Here is a 15,541-nt window from a genome sequence, read left to right as displayed (position 1 = left end):
AGGAGGAGCCACTTGCCCAGCTCCGTTCTGTACGCTACTTGTCACTGATCTGCAGTCGACGCAATAAAGAGTAAAAGCTGGAAAACGGCAGGCTCGATTAATTTAATATTAGTTTCGTGACATTGTAATGTGCCGTGTGGAAGACAATTTACATTAAACTGTACACTGAAATAACCTGCTGGGAATACTTTGTCTAGAAAAATACTTTGATACTATAATACTGTAAAACCAGACGCGATCATGGAAACACGTCGCTCTCCGGTGAATTTACACTCGGTTTACACTTTGTAGCGAAGCTATCACGAAGGAGTTTATTTGCGAAATCAATCACAGTATAACCAATAACTACAGTAACGTTGGAGAGGGTTTCTTCACAGCAAAAGTTATGGAGGGATACAGATTTTATCAGGCTGTGTGGCATCGGCTGCCAAAATGTGTGCCCCCCCCATCTGTAATCCATATTGGCGTTGCTATCACAAAGGGTATATTTGCAAAATAAGTCACAGTATAACCAATAAGTACAGTAATTTTGGAGACGATTTCTCCTTCACAGCAAAAGTTATGGAGGGATACAAAATTTATCAGGCTGTGTGGCATCGGCTGCCAAAATGTGTGCCCCCCCTATCTTTTATCCATATTGGCTTTGCTATCACAAAGGGTTTATTTGCAAAATAAGTCACAGTATAACCAATATGTACAGTAACTTTGGAGAGGATTTCTCCTTCAAAGCAAAAGTTATGGAGGGATACAAAATTTATCAGGCTGTGTGGCATCGGCTGCCAAAATGTGTGCCCCCCCCATCAATAATGCACATTGGCAGAGTTTTTCTTTGTAAATAAATAAAATTTAAAACAACATTTAAATATATATATATCGTCTTTGTAAGTCACAGGGCTTTTCAAAATTTTGCAAGTTAGTTTTGGCCAACCTTTCGTAGGCCTACTCGACTCCGACATTGTCAAATTTTTCCAAAATCTCTGGTCACGTGGGTTTTCCTCATCAATTATGCAAATTAGCTCACGTTGTGCGCACGAACCGAAAAACAGAGTGGCTCTGAACTAACTAGAAGATTACTTTACAATTTGTTTTCGAAAATAACAAACACCACAAGAGGATGGAACCAGACGAGTACAAGATTTTGGTTGCATATAAACTGAAAGGCGAGTATCCAGCGCTTTTCACGAAGAAAGAGAAGTTTCTTCTCCGAAGAAAAGCTGCTATTTACGACATTGAAGGTAATAACAGCAACTTCGTAGCGTTTATAAATGTCATCAATACATATATATTAACACATATACAAAAGCATAATGTGTAGTCTTAATTTGCACTAACCGATTTAATTAGCTTGACCTTTCTTTGACCTAGTTAACCCCGGTTAATAGGCACATGGGCGTTTATTAAAGTAAAAGTTTTAAGGTTTGCTATTAAGAAGACAGCGTTAACTAAGAACTGTTTTTGTCCTTTTATAGCTTAACTACAATATATTATGTCGTAATTACTTTTGGAGTGGTATGTGCCACACCCTTTTACGCAGGTGTACCCACTGTTATGTCTTTATGTCTTTAAATTACATATGTGGAAAATTACGGACAGCAGGAAATTTGGAATTAAACTACTTTGAATTGATATTTGTACAAAAGATAACTCCATGATATCTGAAGGCCATTAGTTATAATGACTTTACACATCCATCACTTTGTTTAGTATCACTAATACAGTCTTGTGAGTGGCATAATCTTTTTGGCTTCTGAAGTAGTCATACTGTCATAAATATAGAGAACCAGTCCAATAGTCACCCCCAAATTATATCACATACATAATTGATTCATTACATTGAAGATGTATTGTCATGACTTTTACCACATATAGACCTGTCATGGTTTAAACAGCTATAATAAACTTTTCTATTTTCTTGTTTATGTTTAGGGGAGCAGCTGTTTTACTGGCGCTACAAAGGCACAGACAAAACCATAAAGACAACGGTAGTCTGTGGGGCTGATGAGGCAAACACAATTTTTTCAGATTTTCATGCCAGTCCTACTGGGGCCCATTGCGGGCAAACAAAAACAAGAGAAGCCATTTCAAAGCGGTTCTACTGGCCAGGGATGTCAGTGGACATCAATAATTGGGTGGGTACTCCAAAACAAACTCTATGTAATTCGACTACAGCTAATTTATTTTAAGAGGAACACAGCAATGTTTCTGTATCTCTCATAATAAGTTATGTAAACCTTGATCATCAACTCTTGTGTTTCTTATTGAATTGCTTTTATTTTTGATTAGGTTTCCCAATGTGCACTTTGCCAGGCAAGTGCTGCAACAATTAAAAAACCAGCGGAATACATTCCGATAAAGGTTAGTCATCGACCACAGCAAATAATCACATTTAATCACACAATGTTTTCATTGCTTAGAAACCTACTGATTATATACTTGAAAAAATTATAACAGTAGACTAGCATTCTGTGTAATTTCAGTATTATTAACTTAACTATGATTTTGTTTTTAAGGTCTCTCAGCCATTTGAATTGGTTGGGATGGACCTTATTGGAAAACTTACTGAAACCAACAATGGACATCAATACATATGTGTTTTTATTGATTATTTTACAAAATGGCCACAAGCATACCCTTTAAAGTCAAAATCAGCCGGGGAAGTGACAAACTGTCTCATAAAATTTGTCCACCAGTTCGAAGCCCCCAAAAGGATTCTTACTGACCAAGGCAAAGAATTTGTCAATTCTGTAAGTACTTTAGTCTTTGGCAAAAATATGTGAACTCATATTTGAATAATTTTTTGAAAATGGTTAATTTTCTGGTCTTTATAAATCTGTTTTTGAGATATTAGTATGACAGCTGTTTATTTAAATTCTTATTGTAATGTGCTTATAGTCAGTGTATATAACTTTCTTTTGCAGCTCAACAAAAGGGTTTGCGGATTGTTAAAAATTAAAAGAAGCCTCTGCTCCCCCTATCACCCACAAACAAATGGGCAGGTGGAGAAAATGAATGGCACCATCCAGAGGTAAATTCTTGGAGTACATGTTATACATTTATGGGGGTTCCCTTCAACCAAAACATGAATGCATGACATTAAACTATTAAAAAATGTAAATGATCTTTCATATGAATGTCTTCTATGTGCTTTCATTGTCAGAGCCCTGTGTAAAGTCGTTGGCGACCAACCAGAAATGTGGGATGAGTATCTGGATGCTGTAATGTTTGGACTCAGAACTAAAAAACAAGTGACCACCAAATACTCACCTTATTACCTAATGTTTGGCAGAGAGGCTCGCTATCCTTCCGAAATCCCAGAAGAGTTCATGGTATGTCTTTCTGTCTGTGACAAACTACACGGAAATCCCACACAACAAAACTTTTTTTAGTTTTTGAGGCGCAGGCAGATCAGTTTCAATGGATGCTATGTCACCGCCATAAAAGCACTACACCACTGAATATTTTTATGGATTGTTCAAACCCTCAATAACAGTTTTCTTCATGTCCAATCAATCCCAAGATACACTGAAGCTTTGCCAGAAATACATTGTGTCTTAAAACCTTAGCAAAGACACTTAATGTAAATTTTCACTGTATTTCTCAGTTCTTTTATGTATTATCTGTGTATCTTACACAAATTATAGTAATGATAGACATGTCTTTTGATTCAAAGGTTGATGAGAGTGTGGAAGACATTGTGGGGCAGGAGGAGCTGTCGGAAGACATTCAAAAGCATCAAAAGCTGTTGGAACTGGTGAAGGACAATGTGGTCAAAGCTCAGGAAAAAACAAAGGGCAAAATAAAAATGATGACGAGAGATGTCGTCTTCAAAGTTGGTGACAAAGTTTTAAGAGCTAACATAAGAAGCCAGCAGAGGAAAGGGGGAAAACTTGAAGCAAACTTTTAGGCCCTTACATTATTACAGCAATCCAAGGTAAAAGTGCAGATCTTCAGGATTCCAATGGGACAATCATTCCAAAAGTAAATATTGACCAACTAAAGTTAAGCAAAGACAGCATGCCAAGAGTGCCACACCGGGGTTCAAAGAAAACAGCAGCCACATTACCAACAGCACAACCAGGTCCAGCAGCACCACAAGCTGCAGCAGCACCAGCATCTGCTCTAGCTTCACAGGCTACAGCAGCACCAGTGGCGGTAGCACCACCACCACCTCCTCCTAGAGCTACACAGCCTACAGCACCAATGGCATCACTTACATCACTATCGGTTCAAACACAACATCCATCTCCAGTTCCACAAGGTATAGCAATAACGGTATCAGATCCAGAGTCAGGAGCAACACCACAGAAAGAGAACGAACCAGCCACAAGTGCTACAGCACCAGAATATGCTACAGCTGTACAAACCGAATCCCAAACAGCAGCAGACCCAGCCTCAAAGACCATAACAGCAGACCAGGCCTCACAAACCACAACGGCAGACCAGGCCTCACAAACCACAACAGCAGACCCAGCCTCACAAACCACAGCGGCAGCAGACCCATCCTCACAGACCACAGCTCCAAATGCTACAACCACACAAGCCTCAGCTCCACAGATTACAGCCCAGCAATCTACAGCACAAACCATGGAAGCAACAGTTCCACTTGTGACACCAGCCCCAGCAACAGCCACACAAGCTAGCCCTGCACCACCTCCAGCATCACCATCTCAGAGATACACTGAACCTGTTGCAGAGAAATGTAAATAAATATAATATTTTTTTATTTTTAAAAAAGGACTTTTGTTCCTATGACAGTGTTTGTTTCAGTACTCTGTAGATCATGGCATAGCAAATTTTACACCTTTAAAAAGATTTTTTTAGGTATATTTCCTAACAGAATATTTAAATTTAACAATATGTTAATGCTTTAAAAAAAAAAAACCTTCATGGGGCAAAACATTATAGAAAACTTGTAAAAGGATGTAAGCCACATGTGTAAAATTACACAAATGAAAAAGTGAGTCCTTCGAAACTGTGAATCTTTCTTTTGTTGTTGTGGAACCCAGAATGTTAATGATTGATATTGTACATCTGATGTACACTAAGAGTGAAAAGTTTGGACACACCTTCATTTTAATGTTGCTTCTTAATTTCCTTGTCTATTTTGTAGATTCATTGTTGATTAGAACTCGAGGCATCAAAACTATGAATGGACACATATGGAGCACTAACCCTAACACAAATGATGTAGTAAACCAAAAAATATGAAAGAACCAAAAATATTTTTTATATCTTAGATTCTTCAAATTAGCCACCCTTTGCTTTGATCACTGCTTTGCACACTCTAGGCCTTCTGTCAGTGAGCTTCATGGGGTAGTCACATAAGATGATTGTCACTGCATGAAAAGCATGAACACACAGAAAAACACTGAATGGGAAGGTGTGTCCCTAATTTTGACTAGTAGTGTATGTTCTTCATTTTCTTCTTTTCTGAAATTGCTGTCATATATGCTGTTAGTGACATAGAATGCCCACTACAAGCAGTATATTAATGTTGTGATGATGACTGCCTGCCAGCAATAGTTCGAAAGATCAAATACTCTTTAAGAAGCTGCTTTTAACAGCCCAGAAATTGACACTCTATTTTAAAGACAATAAAACTAGTTTTGGAGGAGAAAAATAACATTTTTCCAGAAATGGTTATGTAATAGTAAAGGCCACAGGTGCAAGCCTTGAGCCTGAGTATTTTAAAACATATTCATGTAGCTTCAACTAAACATAATTTTAAAAAATTGTTGTAATAGGTGTTTCTGCTGGAAAAAAAATTTGATAGGGGGCAAGAGCATTTCTATTGCTATGTATTTAAATTCCTTTTCTTTTATTAATATGAATTTATTTAAATTTCTTTAGAGGACATTGTAAGTGTAACTTTACCCCCAAATAAAAGCAAATTTAAGTGCTCTTTTTTTTCTACAAAATACAATGTTAAACCATGTGCCCATTTTATCAGCGTCTTAAAAGTATTTACCCTGAAACACGCCTTTTGTCAGACAACTACATAAGAAATTATGCATTTTAAATTTTGATTTACATTTAGTCCTGATGACTTATCTCTTTTTCTCATTACTTTTTGTAGATATAATGGATGCCTGGACTGGAAAGAGTCCTCACGTTCTACTCTCCAAAATTGGTGCTTACAAATTATTCTACTGGGATATCCAACAAATTGGTCTGGACATGGAGTTGGAAAGTGAGGTACAGTGATCTTTACTGACAACAATGCAACTAACAGTGTTTTATTGCTTGACAACAGTTAAAAAATGTTTACATTTTGTATTCGCAGTCTATTAATGCATATCTTGCGATCATGGTGAGACAATGCAATCGCCATAATTCAGCCAAAGCAGCATTCATTGATTCATTTTCAATGACTGCCATTTGGAAGAGAAAAGCTCCAAGACTCAAGGTAGGTATCTCTAGAAAGAATCTTGTGTGTATTGTTTAAGTACCTCAGATCATATCCACATCCAGATTTAGATTGGATAACAGCTTATGGAGAAAGAACGAATTGAGACTGGGGTTAGTAGATGTGGATAGTTTATTAGACTTGCCAGTTCTCTTTTGTTCTCTGCTTGTCTGGTTTCCTCCTTTTTTTGTACACACTCCAATCAATGCTTGATTTGAGATTTGCAAACATTTGGGCTAATATCTCTTTTGAAATCATCAACACTGCTTCATCTCTTTAATAGGTACCTTTTTATTCTCAAGTGATTCATACGTCACTGTTAAAGAGGCTTAATAAAGCATTACACATTATTTTGCAGATGGCACAATGATCGCATTGAAAATGAGTGAAAATGAACTCCATGTCCAAAGAAAATCCTTAGAAAGAGCTTTATTAGTCTTGGAGGAAGTAATGTGCAAAACCACTTATAAAAAATATAAGATAGTCCAGCTTCTTGCACAGTTTAAAGAAATGAGGGATGAATCATGGCTGTCACAGAGTACTTTATAAGTGGATGATATATAATATATCATAAATTGCTTTAATAAAAAGGACTCTAAACAACATGTTATTGCATTTCTTTTTTTATGTCTGAAGTTAATATTTTTATTCTTTTGTTTCAATTTAAGATCAAACCCATGGAGCATGAAGTGATTCTGGGAATTGTAAATGAACATCATCACTGGACATTAGTGGTAAACAAAATAATTGCATTTACAATATTCATCAAATCAGTTTTATAAGAAAAATGCATGGCATGCAGATAATCTTAAGTCTTGAATTATTACATGTAATTCTCCACATAATTTTACTGTAGGTCATTTACCCACAAGAAAAGAAGTCGCTGTATCTTGATCCACTCGGAGAAACTAAACAAGGTATCCAAAATTGTTTGGAATCAACAAGGTAAGGATAACTGCTCAAATTTATTTCGACCCTTTATTAAACTCTTTGTTGCTGTTGTTATTTTTGTGTTTATTATGACAATTACAAGTATGATGTCAATCAAAAAATAAATGGTACTCAGAATTAAAAAACTAGCAGCAACAGGTTTAAATTTTGGTGTTCGTCTTCTGATATTGTGGTGTTATGGGTTAATTTTGCCTTTAAAGAAAAGTCTCCCCATGTTTCAATGTTTATTTGAGGACCTGATGTCTGTATGAGATGATGTTTTTACATTAGAAAATATAGCACGGGGATAATAATGTTTAGTAGTTGCATAAAGTGTTGCGGAGGTTTAGCACTAAAACATCAGACAAATGTCTAAAATAATTTCACATAGGTTATACATGTGTGAATTTCATCTTTGCTTCTCCTCCACATCTCTTCAAAGTGTACTGTGTAAGTGATTGATTTCTATATCATGGGAGGAAACAGGAAAATAAAAGCACAAGTAATTGTCCACGAAAATGCGTTGTAGACTTTTAAAAAGTAATGATTTTAACAAAACAGTGTGGTCAGTGTTCTTAACTTGATGTTCAACAGACACTTAAGCTCTCCATACTGTTCATCTTTTTGTGTCACCAAAATTTTAAAACATGTTATTTGTTTTTATTGTACTTGTCTTTCAGGGGATTCATGCAAAAAAAAGGATGCAACGTCTCAAGATGGACTTGTGACACAGTCAAACACCCAAAACAATTGGACGCTACCTCATGTGGAGTCTTTGCATTGAAAGTACGAGTCTTAACCGTAATACATACGTATATACAAGAATATTGGAAATGTTGTGTTGTAATAAATGTTAATGACAGGAAAAGGAATATAAGATAATTACACAAAAAAAGAAAGAAATTGATTCACAGCAAACAAATTTCTATAAAATAACATTTACGATATTAGCCTATTTAGTCATCTTAGAATCTCTTTTTCAGTTTGCTGAAAAGATCTTGCAAAAAGAGTCAATAGACTTTCCGTCTACAAAAAAGGCCATAAACACACACAGGCTGCAAATTGCCACCACTCTCCTCCTAGAGACAGGTAACTCATTTTCCACAATTCAGTGTTCTGAAATCATGAATATTTTCATCATGATAGCTGTAGAAACAAACCATATAGTTGTTTGAATGAAGTAATAAGTGCAGTAGGTAGTATACTCTATGTGCTATTTTTTCACTTTTTAAAACAGATGACTTGACAAACATCTGTCTTTTCTGCGGCGAAGAAGAGCATGAAACTGACAACAAATGGGTAATGTCATCATGAAAGACTGCTAAATGTTATGATCAATTCCCGTAAATGAAATTTTAACATTGGGATTTATAATTATTTATTTTTTTTACAGATTCAGTGTGAGATGTGTTTGCGGTGGTTCCACCAGCTCTGCATGAAAAGCCCACCACCAGAAGACCTGTTTATTTGTTTCGCTTGTACATAGTTGACACTAAAGGTGCACAGCTAGTGTTCTTATGGCACACATTGTTGAGAACACACATATCGACATATATATATATGTAGATGTTAAATTAAGAAGTCTAAAAAAAGAAAATGGTCTCCAAAGTTACTGTAGTTATTAGTTATACTGTGATTTATTGTGCAAATAAACCCTTTGTGATAGCAAAGCCAATGTGCATTTTTGATGGGGGGGGGCACACATTTTGGCAGCCGAGGCCACACAGCCTGATAAATTTTGTATCCCTCCATAACTTTTGCTGTGAAGGAGAAATCGTCTCCAAAATTACTGTACTTATTGGTTATACTGTGACTTATTTTGCAAATATACCCTTTGTGATAGCAACGCCAATATGGATTACAGATGGGGGGGGCACACATTTTGGCAGCCGATGCCACACAGCCTGATAAAATCTGTATCCCTCCATAACTTTTGCTGTGAAGAAACTCCAACGTTACTGTAGTTATTGGTTATACTGTGATTGATTTCGCAAATAAACTCCTTCGTGATAGCTTCGCTACAAAGTGTAAACCGAGTGTAAATTCACCGGAGAGCGACGTGTTTCCATGATCGCGTCTGGTTTTACAGTATTATAGTATCAAAGTATTTTTCTAGACAAAGTATTCCCAGCAGGTTATTTCAGTGTACAGTTTAATGTAAACTGTCTTCCACACGGCACATTACAATGTCACGAAACTAATATTAAATTAATCGAGCCTGCCGTTTTCCAGCTTTTACTCTTTATTGCGTCGACTGCAGATCAGTGACAAGTAGCGTACAGAACGGAGCTGGGCAAGTGGCTCCTCCTACTTTGCGCGCTCTCGTGGATGGGGAAACAATTTTTGACGGGGGTAACTACTTTGGCACAACACCGGGACTGCCAGCGGACTGTGAACGCGATATACCTGCAGGACCATCAAGTCCGCTCCTCGGTGCGCTGTTTGGGGGATTATCCGCCACAGAGACAGGTATGCTCCACAGTTTGATATGTGCTAACCGATTAGAACAGCCTACTATCTGCTTGTAATGTTTGTGTGCAGAAGTATCATGTCCTCCTAACTCTATCTGACAGTATTACACAAGTCGCTTCCTGATGGTCCTAAAATACGTATACTGTGTTTTTTCTTCTGTCTTCCCACTGAGAGACACGTCGGAAGGAAAAGGGAGATTTAAGTATTTAGAAATAGTTAAAATGACTTCTTCATCGCCTTCCTCGTGAATATAAAAGTATATTTTACATGTCTCAAACGACCCTGGTCACAAACCAGTTGCACATTTGCTACAAGGAAATTAAAATTAGATCCTACGGATTGAAGTCACTGTGTCTGAAACTCTGATTCCAAATAACTTGTTATTGTCCTCATAAGGGTCATTTTCCCAAAAAAAGATGACCTAACGCCCCCCCGCCCCCCCCCAATGGTCGTGTGAGGGCACGCTCACGTGTCAAACACATTTAAAGTTTAGATCTACTATGTAAATTTAAGATTCAGTTTGTTGTTGAAAATTTGTAAATGCTGTGAAAAATGTAACACTGCATTTTTAAAAAAATGTTGTTTGGAGCTAAATTTGCTAATATGTGGTTTTAAAGGCTGCATTTGTAATGCACAAATGCCTAACAGCTATATGTATTTATGACAGCATATCATGATTTACCACGCGTCTTGTTAACGGTTTTCCTTGTCCCTCCTGTGTCAACCCATCATAACATAATAATAAACATATCTCCGGTCAGTAGGTCACATGGCAAGGTCGGATCTACAGCTGGATCCAGCTGTAGATCCTTAATGGAGTTAGCAAAAAAAGTCATTTCAGGAAATCTAATACAAAAGCATTGTTAAGCCAGGCTGGATCTGTAATTTTGCTGCTTCTTCCAGCTGTCAGGTAATACAGGCTAACGTAAGAAAACGCAAAATTGAATGCAAGAGGTAACTCAGAAGTAGTTCTTGAAAGTATTTCCTGCTGTATCCCTTCTGGACCCTGCTATTGTCTCCACCTGAACGAGTTCTCTCTTAATCTCCATCTCCTTTACGCTTCAAATATATTAAACAGATACATGTTATCATGCAGACTAACACAGCATCTTCATCTGTGGACTGAGAGAGGACAAGATGCTGAATTTCAGCCTGTGGGCTCTTCTGCCTCCCATCTACTCTGTTTGTACTGCTACTGGACTGTGGACGGTGTAAGTTTTGTTCTTTTTAGGAGCACAACACAACAAAGATAACCAGATTAACTGGTTATTATCTGTGTACACGCTGTACTATACAGATACCCAATAAAAGAAAACCATGAAGACTCCAAAAAGGATCACTTGCAACACAAAACAGCACTGACACAAATATCTATGGCTCCTAAGCAACTAAAAAGACATAATATCAACACGGAGACATAACGACTAGAAAGAAATGTCAAGTTATTGAAAAGAAACAGAAAACCTCACAAAACAGTCAGGTTCCGTTGGCTATTCTAATAAAGATAGTAAGGTAAGTTGAGTACACTTTGCTGAAGTAAAAGCTAACTTTGTGTGGCACCTGAAAGTTTAAGAAGTGAGAGCAAAATACTCAGAAGGTAAATTAAGCAACAGGAAGTCAAATATTAGGGATGAATAAGATTAACCAAAGAGAGATTAAAAATGATAAGAAAAACATGTGACACGCAAATCAGAAACTAACAAGAAGCACTCCGACAGCCCAAACCTGCACCAAGGCAGCTCACTCTCTGGGGAGTATTTACTTTTAACAGAACCGTTTTGTATTTTGTTTTTCTTTGTTCTTTTTAAATGGACTTGAAGAAGTCTGTAGTGGAGTAAAAATGCATTTTGGTTTCAACTTGAAGGGAAGGCAAATTTTCTAGATGTTGACAATAGACACCACACGTATAAGATTATAAGTCAATTTCCAACCAATAATTCATTACGTTGACCTTGAAGATCTCGGTGCATGTAAGGCAAATTTCAATGGATTGTTAACGTCACCCCACCCTACACCTGCAAAGTTTTATCAGGATTCATTCAAAACGTTTTGAGCCATCATGTTCCCAGACAGAATAACACACGTGTGCACACCTGTATGTGTGCATACTTGGGAGGGTGGGTTATGTTTAGCAGTAGGTTACCAGTGAAAGGCTACAAGTAAGGGAACAAAAATGGGAAATATAGATGATAACCAGATGATAAGAGACTATGAACGCTGGTGTCACATGAAAGCATGCCTGTAATAAAAAAGAAAATGTTCTGAGAAGTGAGTTCGTGATCATTATTCTTCTCAGATATATCATTTCAAAGTGAAGGGGAGGCCTGATGGCAAAAGGGTTTTTGATGTGGCGTTTTTGGATGCGTATGACTAGGAAACCTTGCGGTACATCACAGGTTATTTGAGCTGTAGACGAGCAGCTCATGATCGAAATATTTCAATCCAGAGTAGTTAAAAAAACAAACAAACACATACACACACGCCTCAGTATTGCTTCCACTTTTGTTACAGAATGTTTTATTTATCATGTTTCTTTCTGTGTTGCTGCCTTTAAACAGGTACTTCATAGCTGTTTACAATAAGAACATAACACCGCTGGGTTCAGAATACAGGTTTGAATTCATATATTTTATACACTTCAGGTATTTCTTTTGCTGTATCTCTGGATTCATGCTGTTCATTTGTTTTAGGAGAAGAAATGGCTCCCTTTATCCTCCCTACATCAGGTGTGTGCTGTGCTCTCCGTTTCATATCATATTAACAATAAAAAAACGTTTAATTTAAGAATAGCAAATATGATTTTTCTCCTGCTTCCTGTCTCAGTATTGCAGGCAACTTTCCTCCAGCCAGCTGTGTCTTCAGTGAAGTCATGAACCTAGCAGCATTTGTAGGTAATGGAAACATTGCTCTTGATACTGTTACTAGAGCTTTCATTAATTATTGGACAGCAATGGAGCGCATAAGAAAAAACGTATATCAAGCTTTGGATACATAGACAGTACATCAGTTTGCTCTTTTCATTAATTCAGAACATCTTTCAGCTCATTTAAAAACAAAAAAGAAAAAGAAAGTCTTGTTTTTAACCTACTCGCTGTGTGCTGAGAGGTTTGTTTTTAGATCCGTAATGGTTCTTCTCATGTTTTCAGGGTTTTTTATTGCCGTTTTCAGATACCTGCAGCTGAAGGGCAAAATTGACAAACCTTGGCTGAACATTTCTAGTTTGGTGGTTTTTTCTATTAGCTCCTTTGGAATGACCATTGTAGGAAATTTTCAGGTAGTTACACACAAACATACACACGAAAATTAACATCTGGTGGTTAATTTTCCGACTTAAGAACTGAAGTCTGGGTTTACTAACTGACTGGTTTTTGTGTTAGGTATTCACTGAGGAAAACATTCACAACATTGGCACCATTATGGTGTTTGGACTGGGAACCTTGTTCTGCTGGCTGCAGTCCTATATCACCCTGAGAGTTAACCTGAAGAATGAGGGGAAGATGGCTGCCATCGCTCGATTCCTGTTGTCTGGATCCATCACTCTTTGCATGATACTTTGTATCCTTTTACTTGGTATAAAGAGAAGAATCTACTCATGTGAGTGAGATGCCTATTTTTCACGTGAAATACAAAAGAGCAACAAACTCTCCCTTACTGGCATTCATAGAAGAACGAATTACAACTCCAATTCCCACAGAGTTTTGCACCTTTTGTGTAAAAGGTAAATGAAAACAGTATGCAATGATTTGCAAATCTCATAAACCCATATTCTATTTACAGAACAACCCAAAAAAGTTGTGACGAGGGCAACAAGAGGCTGGATAAGTAAGAGGTACTAAAAAGAAGCAGCTCCAGGAACATTTTACAACTAATAGGGTGACCTGGCAACAGGTCAATAACATGAATAGGTATACTGTAAGAGGCAGAGTTCTCTGGGGAAGGCAGACTTTGATCTCATCATCTAGATATGTATTATCAGAAGAGTTCAAGAATCTGGAGAAATGTCTTTGCATAAGGGGAAAGGCTGAAATTCAGTACTGGACACTAGTGGTGCAACGGATCACGGTTGATCCGTAAACCGAACCGATCCCACTCCACGGTTCGGGACGCACGTGATCCGAAGATTCGAAAAAGAAAGAAAAAAAGTATGTGTATGGTGCGCGTGGTCAGTCTGTCAAGCGATAGTTATGGCCAGCGCTAGCGGTCTAAGGGGAGGAGCAGAGGAGTTTGCGGCATTTAAGCAGCCCTTTGCTCCCCAATCCGATCGGGCTAAAGCTATTACAAAAGCTACTGGGGTGTTTAGCTGCAGACGGGAGGTCGTATTCCCTTGTGCAAAACAAGGGGTTTAAACTATGATGAACGTGCTTGAGCCACGCTATGATATCCCGTTGCGCGTCCACTTCAGTGACAAGATCGTACCCAGGCATGTATGAGCAGGAAAAGTTTAAAGTTATGCTCTCCAGACTAAAGAGAAGTGATATCATCATCATTTAAAAACTGCATTTAGTGTTTACTTTGTCTGATATTTAATTGATGCACGTGTAAGTGTGACACATATGCAAAAATATAAGAAAAGGGGGGTTACTTTGAACCAGCACTCTGTTTATTTGAAATGAGAATTTATTTGGGTTGTATCGTTAATGCTTCATTTTTACAATTTCCTTATATACATATATTCTAAACTTTAATGTTTTAATTTGCTAGATTTTGTATTTTCTCTTGGCTTTGGTCTTTAAACGTCTTACGTTTTTTATCAAATTGTCTAACATCTGTGGAAACTATAATTGCTTCATGCTGATTCTTTACCTAATAAGAAGCTATAAAAATACTTCCAGACCGTCTCTCTGCTCTTAGTTTGGATGGAATTTATTTTCTGCCCGGCTCAGCAGATGGATAGCACATAATTCTGGTAGAGGGCTGTAAAAGTATAATGCGATGTTCATTTTTCATGTCATCACACCTTCACTCTCCAAACCCTTAACTCCCTCGACACAGACTTCTCCCTGATGTCTCAACGCCTTCACATGCATGCAAGTCGATGCCAGTGGGTGCTCGTCATGATCTTGCTCATCTTCATCAGCACTTTTGCCATCGAGTTTCGTCACAGCAGCTTCAGTATTCTGTGCACAGACAGACCAGGGTATCCCTTCCGTTGCTCAGAAACCTCTGAAGTGCCCATGTAGCTGCTCAGTGAGCTGTAGGGTGTTACACAGGCTCATGTTTAAGGTCTGATGTTGTATTTACAAGTACATACTTATTACTCAGTTACAGCTCTCTTTCAGGGGCGGATCTAGAGAAAGTTTCTTAGAGTGGCATGAGGGTGAAATCAAATGGGGTGGCAAAATTACACGTTACATTCTGTAATCTGCTTTATATATGGTTAAAATACATCAAATGCAGTAAGTACACACGTTTCATATAAATATACTTTGTAACGTTCTTATTTTCTTTAACCTACATAATTAAAAATTTTAGTTACGTAAAACATGACCGTGGCTCAGGGGGTTGGGAAGCGCACCTGTCGCCGGTTCGATCCCCGGCCTTTCTGTCCTGGTCGTTGTGTCCTTGGGCAAGACACTTTACCCTACCGCCTACTGGTGTGGCCAGAGGGGCCGATGGCGCGATAGGGCAGCCTCGCCTCTGTCAGTCTGCCCCAGGGCAGCTGTGGCTACAACCGTAGCTTGCCTCCACCAGTGTATGAATGTGAGCGTGAATGAATAATGGCATTGTAAAGCG

General features: G+C 37.9%; 2 protein-coding genes across 6 annotated transcripts; both read left to right on the top strand.

Annotated features, from left to right (window-relative positions):
• Positions 1–3,904: 3,904 nt before the first annotated feature.
• On the top strand, positions 3,905–8,933 carry LOC109202746 (mucin-2). 4 transcript variants are annotated; one of them, XM_019360691.2, is made up of 9 exons: positions 3,905–4,699; positions 6,077–6,195; positions 6,284–6,406; positions 7,075–7,140; positions 7,284–7,351; positions 8,017–8,122; positions 8,320–8,425; positions 8,574–8,635; positions 8,730–8,933. In XM_019360691.2, the coding sequence occupies exons 1-9, from the start codon at positions 4,015–4,017 to the stop codon at positions 8,820–8,822; spliced, it is 1,428 nt and encodes a 475-aa protein (XP_019216236.1). In that variant the 5' UTR covers positions 3,905–4,014; the 3' UTR covers positions 8,823–8,933. The 4 variants fall into 4 exon arrangements, with proteins under 4 accessions (XP_019216236.1, XP_019216235.1, XP_025765266.1 ...); XM_019360690.2 differs by having other exon boundaries at positions 7,263–7,351; XM_025909481.1 differs by lacking the exon at positions 8,730–8,933 and having other exon boundaries at positions 7,263–7,351; positions 8,320–8,418; positions 8,572–8,640.
• A 573-nt stretch (positions 8,934–9,506) lies between these two features.
• tmem150c (transmembrane protein 150C) lies at positions 9,507–15,411 on the top strand. Of its 2 annotated transcripts, none has more exons than XM_013277539.3 (8): positions 9,507–9,805; positions 10,905–11,019; positions 12,367–12,420; positions 12,499–12,534; positions 12,632–12,699; positions 12,955–13,082; positions 13,186–13,402; positions 13,586–13,602. In XM_013277539.3, coding segments are annotated over exons 2-8 (579 nt in total). In that variant the 5' UTR covers positions 9,507–9,805; positions 10,905–10,945; the 3' UTR covers positions 13,588–13,602. The 2 variants fall into 2 exon arrangements, with proteins under 2 accessions (XP_013132993.1, XP_013132992.1); XM_013277538.3 differs by lacking the exon at positions 13,586–13,602 and adding an exon at positions 14,801–15,411 and having other exon boundaries at positions 9,516–9,805; positions 13,186–13,363.
• The last annotated feature ends 130 nt before the right edge of the window (positions 15,412–15,541 follow it).

This window comes from Oreochromis niloticus, linkage group LG7 (assembly GCF_001858045.2).
Source record: "Oreochromis niloticus isolate F11D_XX linkage group LG7, O_niloticus_UMD_NMBU, whole genome shotgun sequence".
Lineage (NCBI taxonomy): Eukaryota > Metazoa > Chordata > Actinopteri > Cichliformes > Cichlidae > Oreochromis > Oreochromis niloticus.
Note: the sequence above shows the minus strand (reverse complement) of the source record. Positions and strands in the feature narration are given on the sequence as shown.